Source organism: Psammomys obesus, unplaced genomic scaffold (genome assembly GCF_907164565.1).
Source record: "Psammomys obesus unplaced genomic scaffold, mPsaObe1.curated_primary_1811, whole genome shotgun sequence".
Classification (NCBI taxonomy): Eukaryota; Metazoa; Chordata; class Mammalia; order Rodentia; family Muridae; genus Psammomys; species Psammomys obesus.
The window spans coordinates 24,839,910-24,859,066 of NW_026592118.1; the positions used below are offsets into that span (position 1 = coordinate 24,839,910).

General features: G+C 42.1%; 1 protein-coding gene across 3 annotated transcripts in view; it reads right to left on the reverse strand.

Moving 5' to 3' along the window:
- Window positions 1-8,281, reverse strand: part of Elapor2 (endosome-lysosome associated apoptosis and autophagy regulator family member 2) — a 166,425-nt gene extending 158,144 nt beyond the window's left edge. For all 3 annotated transcript variants that reach the window (XM_055612798.1, XM_055612797.1, XM_055612799.1), the window contains exon 1: window positions 7,949-8,281. In XM_055612798.1, coding sequence (XP_055468773.1) covers window positions 7,949-8,134 — 186 coding nt within the window. In that variant the 5' untranslated portion in view covers window positions 8,135-8,281. The remainder of the gene's footprint in view (window positions 1-7,948) is intronic.
- Between the last annotated feature and the right edge of the window lie 10,876 nt (window positions 8,282-19,157).

Below are 19,157 nucleotides of genomic sequence, written 5' to 3' on the forward strand. Positions count from 1 at the left end.
CCCCCCCCCAGGGGAGGAGCAGTCTGTTAGGCCACAGAGGAGGACTTTGCAGCCAGCCCTGAAGATACCTGATAAAACAGGGTCAGATGAAAGGGGAGGAGGTCCTCCCCTATCAGGGGACTTGGAAAGGGGCAGGGAGGAGACCAGGGAGGGAGTGTGGGGTTGGGGAGGGAATGAGGGAGCGGGATACAGCTGGGACACAGAGTTAACAAAATGTAACCAAAAAGAAAAATAAAAAAAAAATAGTTAAAAAAAAAAACACTGTTCTTCAATTATTTGAAAGTAATAACTGATGTCACTCATTGTATTCTAGTTTACAAAGTACCTCCAAATCAAGATGAGGCAGGATTTACTACCTCTATTTCTAGACAAGTACTCAAAGGTTGTTCAAGGTCACATCAACCAAGGGCACAAAACGGGTTTCAAAGGGTTTCTTTTTCTAATTTATTTCTTTTTATGCACATCGGTATTTTGCTTATAGTGCCAGATCTGTTGGAACTGGAGTTAGAGACAACTGTGAGCTGCAATGTGAATGCTGGGAATTGAACTCTGGTCCTCTAGAAGAGCAGCCAAGGCTCTTAACTACTGAGCTGACAATCCAGCCCCTCAAACAGTTTCTCAATTGTCTTGGAATTTCAAGAAGATACTCGGCAGTTTAAGTAGCAAAGACTGGAGAACATTAGCCAGGAAGGCTGACCATGCCCTCCGCTTACTATTACAGCTGTTTCTAATCTAATGCCAATCTTGGGTGTAATGTTTAAACCTTTCCATAGTGCTTCTCCTGTCAGGTGAGAAGTTCTAGAAAGTGCTACATCCTGTCTCCTGACCCACATGTGCCCGAGTCTTGGTGTGCAGAAGAAAACTGAGCAATGTCTGCAAAGGCGCTTCCTGAGAACAGGAGGATCCCATGGTCCACTGTACTTCATAGCTTTCTGCGGTGTTCTGCAGAAGCAGGAAATTGGCTAGGGTGAAGGGTCGAGGACATTTTTAGGGTCAAGGACAAAACTTGTCCCCCTCCCCTCCCCCCCCCGTTTCAGAGCAAAGTCTGTATTCCTTGCTTTCTTCCAAAGGCAGTGGTCCTTATACTTCAGAGTGCACCATAATTACCCACAAGGCTGACAACAGCAGAGACTGCTGTGAACGGGGCCAGGGCCCAAGATGCTGTGTGTTTAACAAGTTCCAGAATAACGTTAAACGTTGCTGGTCCTAGAATCACTCTGAGAACCACTGACCAAGGGGAAGAAACAAGTCTTTAGTAGCAAAGCTTTGAATAAAAATAATAAAATCATCTCTTCTGCCCCAGAATTTTAAACTGAAGGCCCAGTATATCCTGATCGCTGGGTGTTTATTTCTGTCTTAAATTGGGTACAACTGAGAGAGGATGTCAATTATGACTAATTGCACCATAAAAATCTATTTCTTCATGTAATTGAAAAAGCAAAGCTAACTACTTACTCTCTTTTGAAGGCAGTGATTACTGCTTCCAAGGAAGATCTATGTCTTACTTATTTCTATAATCCCAAAGTGCTTTCGACAAAAATACCTTCAATCATTGTTTGCTGAGTAAGATTATGTAATTCTCTGCCTCAGTGAGCATACTATGTACTTGGGGAGAAATATGTCTTTGCTAAAGCATATGCTATCCTTGCTTAGAAAATGGGCCCCTTCTGGACCTATGATTTGGAAGGAAGTATCCCTTCCTCCAGACCGTCCACAGACATGCAGCTGGGTGTCAGAGCACAGGGCTTATCATGCTCTGGGTGGAATCTAGCTCCTTCTTGCTCCTCAGCTAGGTGCGCTGTTTAGAGGATACAGCTCACTCTCCCTCATTGGCAGCTTCCTGCATACAATACTTATGGGAAAACCTGTACCTGACCGAAAATAAAAGAGATGTTGCAACTAGAACTCAGAAAAGAGAAAAGGACCATTGCCTTCTGTGGTCAAGGAAGAGGTAAGTGGAGGTCCATGAACTGATCTAGGACAGGAAACCTCATTTGTCTGAGATGTTCAATCAGCAGCAGCTGGGACCTTGAGCCAACAGGCTCCAGTTATTATACTGACTTGCCTCTTGCTCCTTACTAGGGTGGTTTCATGGCTTGGATATGAAGTGTTCCTCCGGGAGACTCATGTGTTGAAGGTTTGGTCCCCAGTGGGTACTGAGAGCTGACTGGATCCTGAGGGAACTAACCTTGTTGATGGATCTGTCTGTTCGTGAGTTCACAGCTAAATGGGCTGGCAAGAATTAGGGCCTCCTCAGGGGAAGGAGATGAAAGGTGTACCTTGTTCCTGAACCCTTCCTTCCATCCCTCCATCCTTCCTTCTCTCTCCCTTCTTCCCTTCCTCTTTGCCATGAGGTCTGACACGGACTTCTTCCTCTCACGTGCACTTCCAGACTCACAGTTTTCTCTTTGTCTTGCCTCAGGCCCAAAGCAAAGAAATGGGTTTCCATAGTCTGAAACCATGAGCCAAAATAAATCTTGTAAACTGTTCCTCTCTTATTTTTGTCACAATGACAAAACACTATATAACACAGGTGGCTATATGTTCTCACCATCACACTTATAGCAAACGTAATTACATGATGTGTGGGTTTGTTTCTGAATTGCCCCACAAGATTATAAAGCTCTGTGTAAGAAGAGGCCATATGTTTTCATCATCTTACTACAATTACTTAGTACCTAAGTACTATATATGTGTGTATATATAATACATACACATATACATATTGAAAATTGAATTTTTATATTAACAAATTGCAGTAAAGAAAGAAGTATCAGTGGTTCCTTCCATGGAAAATAAAATTCAGCCAGGACTTGGAAAGTTTCTGACATTCAAAAGCACGAATTCCAAACACCGCTGAAGAAAGCTCTGCTAGAAAGTGTGCCGCTGTCTGTACTCTGTGCTGCTATTTCCATCTTGTGCTAAAATATGACGCTTCACAGATCTATCAACTCTGGGTTTTACATTGTAAATATTGATGGTGTGAATACTTCCTGACATTTGCCTAAAACATCAAAAATGGTTCCGAGCATGAAAACTTGAAATGGAAAACTCACCTCCCCAGGCCCAACAAGCAAAAATAATTGTGGTAACTGTTCGACAACAAAGGTGGAGTCCTGTCTCCTTCAGTGACAGTGTGACTTCCCCCACAGCTCATGACCAAAGCCTCCTGCACGTAGTCATGTACACATTTCTTGGTTTATAAGGAACTTGGAAATGCTGAAAACCTCCCAAGCCTGGGAAGCTTTATCACTATCACCTATAACCCTGCCTCATCTGCTAGATAGTATCAACCCATCCCACCTGATTCTGGTAGAAACGCTCTGGCACAGAGCACCAGCAACATAATTGCCAAATAAATGCCCTCTGTCCGTTCTCTCTTGTGTAGGGCACTTGACACCCCTTTCTTCTTCAAAGTCTTTTCTCCATTTCCTCAAAATCTCATAACTCATATTTCTCTGGTCTAGCCATTGTTTTGTTGTCTTCTTTGTGAACATTACTGCTTCATTTAGAGTTGGTAAAACCTAAGTTCTATCCTTTCACCCATTCATTTTATCCGTGTGATTCTCAAGCTCCCATTCTAGCCCAGACCATGATCCTAAGCATTGTAGCTTGATCCCTGGCTGCCAGCTAAACAGTTCTATGTAAATCAGTTCCTCGAAGCACAAAGTCCCTTAGTTTCCTCACAATCCTGAGGTTATAGACAACTCTCCCTAATCAGTCTAGATCCCCTCATTCACTCAACACCTCCCCTCAATCTTCTAATCATGCTTTTTTCCACTTTCATGGCTACCCTTTAATTGATGCTCTGCCTTCCTCCTCCTGGACCACTGCAGGTCTCACCCCTTTCCATTTCCCACTCTTCTAATCTGGCCTCCATCTTACTGCCAAACTAAATGTTTAAGTTCTTCCCTTGCTCCTAGCTGCCTGTCAAATAAAGACCAGCTTCTTAGCATGGCATAAGACCCTTAGTGAGCAGGCTCCTGTGCCTCTCAGATCCATTGCACATGAAACGTCTTGCTGCTCACTCGATTCCAGTTGTAACCCCATTATAACCCAATACAGCTTTATGTTTCTGCCGCTTTTTGACCTGTGCTCTACACCTGATATTCCTTTCCCTCAAAGGAGCCATATGCACATCTGACTCTTGTCTTCTCGGAAAATTCCTGCTCATCTCCAAAGCCCTCTTCACTTCGTTGGCAGTGCTTTTTCTAATCCTTCTCCATGGGTTCTAGTGCCATTTGTGTATCTTGTGGCACCAAATCGCTCACTTACAATTTTTTGTTTACATATCTGCCTCATCCTTACCCATATATATTGTATTTTTATGTTTTTTTATTCTGTAATATTTATCATGACATTTTTGCCTGCTGACTAATATAAACTGAATACATGTTGGTAGAATAAAAACTGTTAGCCATGCTCATCATTCACTAAATATTCAGAGACCAGTAGAATCACATTGTGCAAGATTTCAGAACAGTGAACTAAGAGTCTTGTGACTGCAATTATCAGATTTAAATAATGTAGACACAATCCACTTAGTTCTGTTCTTTTCTGTTCTCACAAGCTCTTTTAATATCTCAATGCAACTCTGAATCATCTGTTGGCCTGGATACCTTTTTCCTCTGGCTGCCCTAATAGGTCCAATTAGTCAGTTAGTCAAAAATCCCACTCAGATTCACAGGTGTAGGCCTAAGCTATGAGCCTGGGCCTTTGAAGTCTCTCTCTAGATGTTTCCTGCAAAATCAGCATTGACCTCCACTAATCTAGCAATATAACAATTCTCACACTGATACAAATTTTCCCTTTAATAAATCACACATTCTCATGATGAAACAGGTCATTTATTGGAGTCAGGTTGCAAGTGAAAAACAAATGCACAGAATCCCAGAAAGTGTTTCCTCATACAAAACCCCAAGTAATCCCATACACCTCTACTGTTCAGATATCATTTTAAAACATCACATCCTATCCTCGCCCTTCACCTTCGGGCACATAGACTTGACTTTTATTTTTCTCTCCCAAACTGGCCCTTCCTGTTTGTGCTTCCACTTCCACCCTGCTGATGTGGTCTCCACGTAAACTTCCGAAAGCAATCATTTTTACTCCCCCTTTCCGCTATATAATCAAAGGTCTTTGATAGCACTGCACTTAGAACCTCACTCTAGAGTCCAATTTGCCACAAAATCTAAGGTGAAACGCCTGCCTACTGCCCGGTTGTATTTTTGAAGGGACCTTTGTCTCATCTCAGGCAATCATCATCAGGTTCCTCCCAGACCAATTTTCTACACTGTCTCTTTCCTTCTACAGGGAGGCAAGAAAAACCAGTCCTTGTAACTTCATTAAACGTGGCTTATTTGGTGAAAATGTTGACAAAGTTTTGAGGTTTCGAGTAGCCTGCTGATTTTCCCATACTCCCTTTCACTCCGGTTAGTAAGACTTGGCTTTAGTGTGTAGCCTTAAAGGCCCTAATTTAAGGCCTCTCTCCCCACCTCACAGTGCTGCTATCCTTTGTGCTCAGCAGTAACTTACTTTAATGTTAAGAAAACCCAGGACTGAGGAGGCCATCATGGCTCCCAGCACTAAGGCAGCAAGCACCAGGTCACTCTGCTACAGGGGTGAAAGCAAGAAGAGGGAGTAGTTAGCCAGCCAGAACAGAGAATCGTCGTTTTTATTCTGCTAATGGTCATGCTTCAATAGTTGTCTCTCAGAGGAACTTGCTAAGCTCAAGACAGACCTCCTATATGCTCACACCCCCAGAACAGGAAGTCTTCACCCAAAAAGTCCGAGACCTCCACTTTTCCTCTTCAAAATAATGGCAGGTTGAAACAATGATCAAGAGTACAAATTAGCTAGTCTGGGTATGGACAATCAAATTGTGCCTCTGGGAGGCTTCCTCCATTTCCGGAGAAGCTTCTAACGTACAGGGACTAGTCTCACACTGCCTGCAGTCTGCAGGAAGAATATAAGTAGACCTGGGCATTACTGGTTCTAAGAGCACAGTTAGCCACAAGCTGGCTCAGTGGCACCCTCTATTTTCTCTATTTTCATTTTTAAAGGGAAAAATCCAAAATTGAGATAGAAAGGGATGAACCGCATGCAATTACTAAAGCCAATTCAAAGAAAAACTAGAACTTGGGTGAGCGTCATGTTCTTGTTCAGTCTATCACCCCCTTGCCTCAGTTCTGTATTCCTGTAGTCTAGGAATAGGGATGTAGCTCAGTTGGTAGAGTGCTTGCCTAGAGTGCAAGGGGCCCTAGGTTTGATCCCCACCACCATATAAACTGGGTGTGGCAACCTATACCTGTAGCCCCAGCACTTAGGATATGGAGGCAAAAGGATCAGAAATTCAAGGCCCATCACCAGCAACATAAGGAATTTAAGCCCAGCCTGGGGTATAGGATAAATAAATAAATAAATTACTTAATAAATAAATAAATAAATAAATATTGTGGTGTTGAAGCCTCTCTTCTACTGGCCTTGACCTTTCCCCTTCAAGCAGATTCTTCACTACCAAGAATTAATATTGCAAGGAACCTAGAACTTCACTGCAGAAAAGAAACATGATCTCCATACCAAGACTAGGTAACTGGACAATAAAGTTTATTTTGCCACAACAGTTGTGGATGTCCAAAAAGCCAAATTCTATGGGAGCCCGAAGACTGGATTATTCCAGGTGACAAGTGGGCAGGATACATACTGAACCAGTACTAGTGCAGTCTGAAATTAAGCCAGATGTTTGCTCAGACCTTGCCCTGATTCACCAGCTACAAAACAGCTGCATCTTCACGCTCAAGCTCGCCATCTGACTCTCCATCATTCCAGACTGCCCTGAAGCATGCATTGTAGGAGAGGAAGATGAAAATGCATGCGATGATGGATGGTGTCTAAAAGGAAGCTCCTCTAATTCAGAAGTAGTTCCAGCATGCACAAGAAAACAGAATATGCCCTTTCCTCTCAAAGGGAGCTAGTGGCTAACCTATTTTTGCTGGATAAATTAAAAAAAAAAAAAAATCACCCTGATTCCTAGCAATCGTCCTTAAACAGCCTGTGCGCCTCACCTCCTCTCCAACACGATGATTCAAAGTAGGTCAGAAATGTTACTCTCTTCCCCTCATTGATTTTCATTAAGAGGATGCACTTTCTGGAGCATTAAAGGAAAAGATAAACACACAATACAACTTCCAGCGGCACCCCCTGTAAATTTTTGGCACACTAAGTCTCGTTTTCCTAAAAGCAGGAGAAAAACCTAATCGTCCAGAATTTATTGGCTTCTTGGCTATAAATCAGCAGTAATCTCAAGCTGTAAAAGCACACAGCTACAAGGCTCCAGCTAGGCAACGAACCTCCCCAAAGGAGCCTATTTGCTCTGCCCATTTTGATTTTCTACATCACCGACCCGCCTCTTTCTTAAGTACTTTTTTCTGTACCTCCTTCACATCCATGCCTTGCCAGAATGTCAAGAGACCACACCGTGCCTTATCTAGAGAGCTGAGAGCAGAGGCGAGTTGGGTGAAAGCTTTTGTGGAGACATGGGAGCAGAGAAAGCAGGAGAAGGGAGGGTCGGTATCTAGGTCTCTGAAAAGCTCTAAAGCCTTGGTTTTCCAAATCCCACGGGGCAGGGTTTCCCCAGTCTCCTCCCCTTCCTGAAATTTCTCCCTCGACCTCAGGTCCTGCGACCTGGCTCTCCAAAGGGGGCGCCGCAAAGTCCTTCCGAAACCCCCAAGCACCAGCGCGGAGAGATATACACCACCAGAAAAACAGCAAACCTGCACACCCGCTCCATGCCAGAGAAGAAGGGCGAGCAACTTCATCCCCGGACACAAACGAACGTACCTACCCTCCAAACCCGAGAAAGGTGGTGGCCGCTCTGAGCCAGCGTCCGAGCGCCCGCCCCACCCCGCACCCTGCCGCAAACTCCAAGTGGGGACCAGGTGCTGCTCACCTCCTGGCACGCAGGAAGCGGGCGGCCAGAGGAGGACGAGTCCCCAGCCCAGGCTGCCTGGCAGCCTGCGAGCACCCAGCACCAAATCCAGGCGGGGCTCCAGCGTGGCGAGCGCTCGCGCCGGGGACCCCCGGCCGGTCGCCTCCGGCCCCTGGCCCGTGCCCGCCGCAGGGCGAGCAGCAGCATCACGGCGGCGCCGGGAAGACTCGAAGCGTGAAGCTGCGCAGCTCCGGCTCCCGGAGGCGAGGACCGCGCTCTTGGCTCCTCTCGGCTCCGCTTCCCTGGGCTGGTCCGCCCGCTGACAGCTCGGCGGCTCGCAGCGCGGGCAGCCGGCGCCCGTGCTCCCGTCACGCCAGAGGGAGGGACCGTGGGACGCGGGCGCGGCGCGGGGGCGGGACGCGGGGCGGGGACGCCAGAGCCGGGAGCAGGTGGCGCGGGCTGCGGCTGAGGCCCAGCCCAGCACGCGGGGAACAGTGGCACTGCCAACCGCGCAGGAGCCTTGCGACAAGATAGAGGGAGTCAGGGAGGCCAGGGACCTCGGGGTGTAGCCCCTCTCTAGACCCCTGTGGACACCCTAGGAGGATCTCTTGTAAAGGATGCACGCCTGGCAACGTGAAAATGAATTTCTACACGATTAGGGTTTGCCTGGGATGGCAGGGAGCAAGAAGGCTTGAGGTTTGTAGTATTGGACTCATCTATTCAATGAAAATGGCAACAGTGCCCACCACGGGGGGTCGCCAAAGCGGGTTAATTAAGTTGATGTGCACAAAGCTCTTGGAAGGGCGCCTGGCTCACAGTACAGGGGAATGTACCAAACGCGCTTCCTGACGATACTGGAGTTATTTCCTACAGATGTGTGGCCTCTGTCGAGTAAACCTTTTTTTTTTTTTTTTTTTTACTTCTGGGACAGAGTTGATCCTGTCCAGAGACTGAAGTAGTGGTCTATGTTGTGTGGTCCCCACCAGGCAGTGAACCAGAAGGACATGTCTGTGTGGGAGAATCTCAAGGATCCTCTGACCTTTGATCCTAGGAATTAACGAGCGATAGTGTTCGGCTATCCTGTTCATTTGCGTACTTAGAGAAACCCACCTGAATTCCGACCTGAATTTGTCTGCAGCAGAGGAAATGTGACTCCTCCAGTATAAGAACATTCCCTTTTCATTTTCTGCCTCTTGTGGCTTAGGAGTATCCAGACAGGTAGATGGCTCTCTTATCACTTTGTTTTTATTTCCTTTGTAACTTTTTTTTTTATTCTTTACTCCATCAAGAATTTAGGTGAGCCAGATTTACATTATCTTTGTCAACGATTAACAGCCTGTCTAATGAATTTAAGCATTTTCTTCCTTTATAAAAATAAAGCCCATTTTAGTCTATGTAGAGTAAATTACAGATTTCCCTTCATATCACTATTGGCAACTCTCAATCAATAATTTCTTCCTAAAGGACTAAACAGCGTTGAGTTAGTAGGTACACATTAGTTTTCTTTTTCACAGGGTACCCACAGGTGAACTTCACTAGCAATCAGCCAAGGGCAGAACTACATCAACAACCTGCAGGGCTAAAGGCATGCTATTTACATAGACTTTTCTTTTTGCAGGTAAACAAGACTGCAATACAGATGACCAAATTTTTTTTTAAAATCCTGCAAGCACAAAAGTGTTACAAAGCAGGAATGAATTCAAGTATGAAATGTTTGAGATGTAAATTTTATATAAGGCAGAATGAAATATTATGGAAAATGTTTTTATATGAGTCTAGGAATTAGAATAATTCTAGAAAATGTGTTTGTGGATTATGTGCTCTGGAGCGGAGATATTCTGTAAAACAGTTTGATACCATATTAAAACATGTTTGTTCATTCAGGGAGCATGGTGGGATAAGAGACAGAAAGAATGTGAATGCAGAAAGGAAATTAAAGAGGGCCACCACAGGCTGTCTTCTAAGCGTGGCACAGCCATGGCAGTCCTGACAGCACAGCAGCCATGCCCATTGCACTGGGCTGTCGACAGGAAATCATGGATCCCCAGGGGCCCTAGCCCTCCTTGAAGAACTATTGACTACTGATGAATTCTGGAGGAAGAGCAGTCATTGCCTTCACTTGTGTACCAGTTGTGAACCCACCAGACACCAATGGACAGCTGCAAACCCATGATCCTACAGATGGCCCTGGTTAAGTTCAGGTGGTGACAAAACAAAACGAAGGGCCTGAGCGTGGAAAGGGACATGTAGAGAGATAACAGAAAGGTTTCCCTGAAAACTTGTCTATCATCATGCAGCTGCTGCTGCTGCTTACTGCTCGTTGTCTCCTACAACTCATTTGAGAGTGATTCTTTAACCCACATTCTACGTAGAATGTAGCCACCAGAGAGTCATGGGAATGTGGAGGGAGAATGTCAACGAGGCCAGTGAATCCCAAACAAAAGCTACTCACGGCCACTTCAGGATGTTGCTGCTCTCCTTCTGCGAGGGTAATTACACATTCATGGTTTTCTCCCTCAGGTCTCTGTTTTTAAACAGTTAAAACATGCTTCATATCTATAAGACTTAACATATTAGTACTGATAACTGTAGTGTCGTTAGCAGTTTTATTTTTCTAAAAATATAACTTCTAAATGAAAATTTCATTAAATTGGAATATTTTATCTCTTTAGCCTTTTTTTTTTTTTTTTTTTTTTTTGGTTAAAAGGGCATACTAAAAGTAAGGCAAAATGAATGTGAAGGAAATCAAAAAACTTTCTGCAGCGCTCATGCCCTTCCACTCACCACTGATCCTGCACTAAAACTTTCATATCTTGGTACTGTTCATTTCTTGCCCGCTTTGGTGACAATCCCATATTATTATTCTGAAGTAGAGTGAATGAATTATGAAGGTAACTATCACATATGTGAAGCGCTAGAGATTACTATTCAGCAATAAAAGGAAATGGACTATGCATGTGCATTATAGCCTGGATGAATTTCAAAATCATTATACTAAAAGAAGGAAGCCACTCTAAAAAAAAAAAAAAATATATATATATATATATATATATATATATATATATATATATGCTACTATCATTTCATTTATATGGAATTACCCAAAATAAATATAATTATAGTTTCAGAAGTTTCCGGTTCTTGGTGGCTGAAGTGGAAGGGACCTATAACCTCGAAGCAATAGCACAAAGTAGATAAGTAGAAATGTGTAGACATGTGAATTCGTTTTGTATCTTAGTTTTAGGAGTGGCTACTCCAGGTGTTAAATTCTACATATCTGTTAGAATTTATGGAACTATACATTTTTTTAAATCAGTTTTGTTATTTCACTTGGGATTCTGTGACAGTGTTGACCTCCATCCTCTGTGCTCAGCTACCATCTCATCCAGTTATGACTGGGCTCACTGAAAGTTTAGCTACTGGAGATTAGCCTCATGATCTTACCTATCCGAGTTGCTACAACCCTCCACTAACTTTCATCATTAGATATTACAGTACTAAGAGGCACTCCAAAGGAACCTCTAGAGTCCATCTTAGAAATTCATGGGAAATATTATCATAATACTTTTTAACTTTTCAGCCCACTGCAAAAGAAAGTCCCAAAATAACATGTGGTAATTGCAAGTTCCAGATCAATTTTGTCCCCTGGAGGAATATTCCTCTAATGAATACTAAGACTCTTAAGCTAGCAGAAGCTAAAATAATAAATTTAGGATACAAAAGTTTTGTGCCCTGATCATTAAATATAATGAGAAATGTCCTTCCCACACTCATTACCCAGATAGAAGAAACAGCATTACGTACTAATTATTTGTTCAGAAAACATATTTTATTCTGAAGGATACAGCCCCTATGTTAAAAGGTGGTGTTTCTCCACTCAGAGTCCTAAGTCTTCCTTAAACTATCTGTTGTGCTGTAAGTCAGATGCTTCATAATGATAATTTTGTATACATAGTACTGAACTCAAAGAATAGTGGCCTTAATTATTTTTCTATAAAGTGATTTTATTGACTTAAAGAATAGTGGCCTTAATTATTTTTCTATAAAGTGATTTTACTGACCCAAAGCAACACTGTGTGAGATGACATGGTTAAAATAAGGCATTCACTCAATGAATAGAAGCAGCATGGTGGTCCCCAAACTATCCAGACTGTTGTTGCAGTAAGGACAAAAGCACTGTTTGTTCCATGGAACAAACTGGAACAAACGTAATGCGATCAAAAGAAGAATGGTCCGTCCCTCATTATAATATTCAATGTAGAAATTTCACAATTGAGCATTCAGCCACGGCAAGAGCTAGCTATCAGTGCTTTATTGAAACATGTGCAGGCTTCATTACTGCTATGATAGGCCCTTTATTGTATATGACTTCACTGGTACCACTCACAGGGGAACAAAGTTGAGAGACAGCAACATGGTGAGTCAAATGACTCACTTGGTCATAGTGCCTTTGGTTAAAACAAACATATGCACAGGGTGTTAATAGGATCGCACACTGCATCTGTCTCAAATGGTTTGTTCACTATTATTCTCCATTACTCTTCCTGACCACCAGAGTTCGGAACCTGTTTTGTACCAGCTCCTTCACTCTGTAGCTAAACCTCTTCACCTACCTGTGAACTGTGTGCATCTGATGACACCATCGTCCAGGCAAAGTATCCCTTCTTCACTGCCCTGCAATGCTTATTTGTAAAGTTGGCCCGTAAGGGTTTTTTTTTTCTTTTTAACAATTCTAAGGCTAAGAATAATGAACTAAAAATGATTAAATCACTTATAAGCAGAATGTTACACTAAATGAGACAGTGAAGGCTGACACAATTATTCCTGTGAGACACATTATTCAAAGGGTAAAAAGGCTGATTGTGAACCATATCTCAATGTTTGCAAATCTATTAATATTGACCTTGCTATGGGTAGGAACATTATAGGATATTAAAGCAGTTATAAAACAGAAATTCATTACCTACATGTATGACACTGTCAGAGGATTAAAAATGGAAGAAAAGAAAATTCATGTGACAGGACAGTTTAAATCATTTTTCAACTTTAATATTCTAAGAGAAATGCAAGTGTGATTGGCATACACATTTTTCCAAATCATTTCCCCAAATGTCTCGGGTAAGAGCAATGAAAGAAATAAATTTTCACCATGAAGGATCAGGGATATGCAGCAGGATATCACGATAATCCAAAAGAAAAGGCTGGGTGACTGTGCATGAGTTCAAAAGTGGTTTTAAACTTTAATCACTATAGGTAAGTCAAGGCCCACAAAACCACAGAACCTTGGAGAATTAGCCTTTAAAGTTCACTAGGAAAATCCTCATTCAAATTTCTGTCTCCTCTTCATCATCTCTAAATCTCTTCCTCAAGTGACTTTTTAGCTAACTAAAAGTAATCCAGTCATCAAAAAGCCAGGCAGCCATCCTATCTTTGAGCAGCTCACACAATAAGAACATTCTCCAAATTACCGAAACTCTGTCCTCTGCAGTTATAATTCTCACTCTAGGGTCCTCACAAGAAAACCCTCACTCCTGTTCTCATAAATGACCCTTCAGGTAGGTTGGGGTTTTTGCTGTTGTTGTTGTTTTGTTTTGTTTCGTGTTTTGTTTTTTGGTCTGGGATAACATTATTCTTCAGTTATTTCATTTTGTGTGAATCTGAAATTTTCCAAAATTGCTCCTAAAGCTCAGATTTGAAATGATATGCTTATACCAGATTAGTCTGGTATAAGACTAATTTCTTTTCTTAGTAGAAAAGAAACACAGTGCCTCTCACTCCCCAGATGTCAGTTCTATGCTCAAAGTTTTACATCAAAGTATCTGGAAGTTACACTAACGTTTAGTATAGTTGGTAACATTCATCAGGAACCCTTCAAGTACCAGGCACCTCACAAAGGACCTCTCGTGCATTGTCCCATTCAACTGACAACCTACAGGTAGGTTCTATTTTCAACCATTTTGAAATACTTAAAAAATAAATACTTGAGGTTTTGATCTTAGCCATTCTGATGGGTGTAAGGTAAAATCTCAGGGTCGTTTTAATTTGCATTTCCCTGATGACTAAGGACATTGAGCATTTCTTTTAAGAGTTTCTCTGCCATTCAATATCCCTCTATTGAGAATTCTCTATTTAGCTCTGTACACCATTTTTTAACTGGATTGCTTGATATGTTACTTTTTAACTTCTTGAGTTCCTTATATATTCCGGATATTAGCCCTCTGTCATATATAGGGTCGGTGAAGATCCTTTCCCAATCTGTAGGCTGTTGTTTTGTTCTGATGAATCCCAGAAGCAGAAAGACAGACATGTTATATACTCACTTATAAGTGGATATTAGACATATAATATAGGATAAACATACTAAATTCTGTACACCTAAAAAAGCTAAGCAAGAAGGAGGACCCTGGGTAACATGATCAATTCTCATTCAGAAAGACAAATGGGATAGACATCAGAAGAGGGAAAAAACAGGGAACAGGACAGAAGCCTTTCACAGAAGACCCCTGAAAAACTCGACCCAGCAGGCTATCAAAGCAGATGCTGAAACTCATAGCCAAACTTTGGGAAAAGTGCAGGGAATCTTAGAAAGAAGGGGAAGATGAAAGACCTGGAGGAGACAGGAGCTCCACAAGAAGAGCAACAGAACCAAAAAATCTGGACCTCGGGGTCTTTTCTGAGGCTGATACTCCAACCAAAGACCATGCATGGAGATAACCTAGAACCTCTGCTCAGATGTAGCCCATGGCAGCTCAGTCTCCAAGTGGATTCCCTAGTAAAAGGAACAGGGGCTGGCTCTTTGATCACATCCCCCTGAGTGGGGCAGCCTTGCTAGGTCACTGAGGAAGACAATCAGCCAGTCCTGATGAGACCTGCTAGGCTAGGGTCAGATGGATGGGGAGGAGGACCACCCCTATCAGTGGACTGGGGGAGAGGCAAGGGAGGAGAAGAGGGAGGGAGGGTGGGATGGGAGGAGATGAGGGAGGGTGCTACAGCTAGGAATCAAAGTGAATAAATTGTAATTAATAAAAAATTAATAAAAAATAAGAAAATTTTTAAATAAATAAATGCTTTGTCCAAGTTCTTTTTTTTTTTTAATTTTATTTTCCTTTTTAGTTACATTTTGTTAACTCTGTGTCCCAGCTGTATCCCGCTCCCTCATTCCCTCCCCAACCCCACACTCCCTCCCTGGTCTCCTCCCTGTACCTTTCCAAGTCCACTGATAGTGGAGGACCTCCTCCCCTTTCATTTGACCCTGTTTTATCAGGTATCTTCAGGACTGGCTGCAAAGTCCTCCTCTGTGGCCTAACAGGACTGCTCCTCCCCTGGGGGGGGGGAGATCAAAGAGCCTGACCTTGAGATCCTGTTAGAAATAGTCCATGTTCCCCTTACTTTGGAAAACTACTTGGTTACTGAGCTACCACGGGCCACATCCAAGCAGAAGTTCTAGGTTATATCCATAGATGGTCCTTGGTTGAGTGTCAGTCTCAGAAAAGACCCTGTGCCCGGATATATTTGGTCCTTGTAGAGCTCCTATCCTTTCCATATCATACTAACTCCCCTTCTTTCATATGATTCCCTGCACTCTGCCGAGGGTTTGGTTATGAGTCTTAGTGTCTGCTTTGAAACACTGCTAGGTAGAATCTTTCAGATACCTTTTGTGGTAGACTTCTGTCATACATTCAATGCACATCCCATTTGACTTTCTAAATGAGGATTAATCATCTTCGCCTGTGTCCACTTTCTTGATTATCTTCTTTAGGTGTGTAGATTTCATTATGTTTATCATATCTTGTAGGTCTATATAAGTGAGTATATACCATGTTTGCCTTTCTCCTTCTGGGATACTTCACTCAGAATGATCTTTTCTAGATCCCACCACTTACCTGCAAATTTCATGATTTCCTCCTTTTTGATTGCTGAGTAGTATTCCATTGTGTAAAAATACCACAATTTCTGTATCCATTCCTCCATTGATGGACATCTGGGTTGTTTCCAAGTTCTGGCTATTATGAATAAAGCTGCTACGAACATGGTTGAACAAATGTCCTTGTTGTGTACTTGAGCAAATTTTGGATATATACCTAGGAGTGGTATAGCTGGGTCTTGAGGTAGCACTACTCCTAGTTGTCTGAGAAAGCGCCAGATTGACTTCCAAAGTGGTTGAACCAGTTTACATTCCCACCAGCAATGGAGGAGGGTTCCCCTTTCTCCACAACCTCTCCAGCATGTGCTATCACTTGAGTTTTTCATCTTGGCCATTCTGATGGGTGTAAGGTGAAATCTCAGGGTCGTTTTGATTTGCATTTCCCTGATGACTAATGAGGTTGAGCATTTCTTTAAGTGTTTCTCTGCCATTCGATGTTCCTTTTTCGAGAATTCTCTGTTTAGCTCTGTTCCCCATTTTTTAATTGGATTACTTGGTTTGTTGCTTTTCTGCTTCTTTAGTTCTTTATATATACTGGATATTAGCCCTCTGTCAGATAAAGGGTTAGTGAAGATTCTTTCCCAATCTGTAGGCAGTCGTTTTGTTTTGATGACAGTGTCCTTTGCTTTACAGAAGCTTTTCAGTTTCATGAAGTCCCATTTATTGATTGTTGCTCTTAGAGCCTGTGCTGTTGGTGTTCTGTTCAGGAAGTTGTCTCCTGTGCCAATGAGTTCTAGGCTGTTCCCCACTTTTTTTTTTCCAACTGATTTAGAGCATCTGGTTTTATGTTGAGGTCCTTGATCCACTTGGACTTTAGTTTTGTGCAGGGTGATAAATATGGATCTATTTTCATTTTTCTGCATGTAGACATCCAGTTGGTCCAGCACCATTTGTTGAAGATGCTGTCTTTTTTCCATTGAATGGATTTGGCTTCTTTGTCAAATATTGAGTATTTGTAGGTGTGTGGGTTTATTTCTGGGTCTTCTATGCGGTTCCATTGATCCTCCTTTCTGTTTCTATGCCAATACCATGCAGTTTTTATTACTGTTGCCCTGTAGTACAACTTGAGATCGGGGATAGAGATACCTCCAGATGATCTGTTGTTGTACAGGATCGTTTTGGAGATTCTGGGTTTTTTGTTTCTCCATATGAAGCTGAGAATCTTTTTTTCAAGGTCTGTAAAGAATTGAGTTGGTATTTTGATGGGAATTGCATTGAATCTGTAGATTGCTTTTGGCAGGATGGCCATTTTCACAATGTTAATCCTACCAATCCATGAGCACGGGAGATCTTTCCATCTTCTGAGATCTTCTTCAATTTCTTTCTTCAGAGACTTCAAGTTTTTCTCAAACAGGTCTTTCACTTGCTTGGTTAGTGTCACCCCAAGGTACTTTATGTTATTAGTGGCTATTGTGAAGGGTGTTGTTTCCCTAATTTCTTTCTCAGCCTTTTTGTCTTTGGTATACAAGAGGGCTTCTGATTTTTTTGAGTTGATTTTGTATCCTGCCACTTTGCTGAAGGTGTTTATCAGCTGAAGAAGTTCTCTGGTTGAATCTTTGGGTTCGCTCATGTATACTATCATATCATCTGCAAATAGTGACACTTTGACCCCTTCCTTTCCGATTTGTATCCCCTTGATCTCCTTTAGTTGTCTTATTGCTCTGGCTAGGACTTCAAGTACTATGTTGAAGAGATATGGAGACAATGGGCAGCCTTGTCTTGTCCCTGATTTCAGTGGGATTGATTTAAGTTTCTCTCCATTGAGTTTGATGTTGGCTATAGGCTTGCTGTATATTGCCTTTACTATCTTTAGGTATGTGCCTTGTATTCCTGATCTCTCCAAGACTTTAAACATGAATGGGTGTTGGACTTTGTCAAATGCTTTTTCAGCATCTAAGGAGATGATCATGTGGTTTTTCTCCTTCATTTTGTTTATGTGGTGGATTACATTGATGGATTTCCATATGTTGAACCACCCTTGCATGCCTGGGATGAAGCCTACTTGGTCATGGTGGATGATATCTTTGATGTGTTCTTGGATTCGGTTTGCAAGTATTTTATTGAGTATTTTTGCATCAATGTTCATAAGAGAGATAGGTCTGAAGTTCTCTTTTTTTTGTTGGATCTTTGTGTGGTTTAGGTATCAAGGTGACTATGGCTTCATAGAATGAGTTTGGTAGTGTTCCTTCTATTTCTATTTTGTGGAATAGTTTGAGGAGAATTGGTGTTAGTACTTCTTTAAAGGTCTTGTAGAATTCTGCGCTGAAGCCATCTGGTCCAGGGCTTTTTTTGGAGGGGAGACTGTTAATGACTGCTTCAATTTCCTTGGGAGATATAGGGCTATTCAGTCTTTCTACCTGATCTTGACTTAATTTTGGTAGATGGAATCTGTCAAGAAAGTTATCCATTTCATTTAGATTTTCAAATTTTGTGCCATATAGGCTTTTGTAGTATGATTTGGATTTCCTCAGTTGTCTGTAGTTATGTCCCCATTTTCCTTTCTGATTTTGCTGATTTGTATGGTTTCTCTCTGCTTTTTAGTTAGTTTGGCTAGGGGTTTGTCTATCTTGTTGATTTTCTCAAAGAACCAGCTTTTTGTTTCATTGATTCTTTGGATAATTTTATTTGTTTCTAATTGATTGATTTCTGCCCTTAGTTTGATTATTTCCAGCCGTCTGCTTCTCTTGGGTGTATCTGCTTCTTTTTTTTCTAGGGTTTTCAGTTGGGCCATTAAGTTGTTTGTATGTGATGTTACGGATTTCTTCTTGTAGGCACTTAGTGCTATAAATTTTCCTCTGAGCACTGCTTTCAATGTGTCCCATAAATTTGGGTATGTTGTGCCTTCATTTTCATTGAATTCTAGAAAGTCTTTAATTTCTTTCTTTATTTCTTCCTTAACCCAGCTGTCATTGAGTAGTAAGTTGTTCAGTTTCCATGTGCATGTCAGCTTTTTGTTGTTTCTGTTGTTGTTGATGTCCAGCTTTAGTCCATGGTGGTCAGATAGTATACAAGGGATTATTTCAATCCTTTTGTATCTGTTGAGGCTTGCTTTGTGACCAACTATATGGTCTATTTTGGAGAAGTTTCCATGCGGTGCTGAAAAGAAGGTGTACTCTTTTGAGTTTGGGTGAAAAGATCTGTAGACATCTATTAGGTCCATTTGATTTAGGGATTCTGTGAGTGCTTTTATTTCCCTATTTGGTGTCTGTCTGGTTGATCTGTCCCTTGATGAGAGTGGGGTGTTGAAGTCTCCCACTATTAAGGTATTAGGATCAATGTATGATTTAAGCTTTAATATTGTTTCAT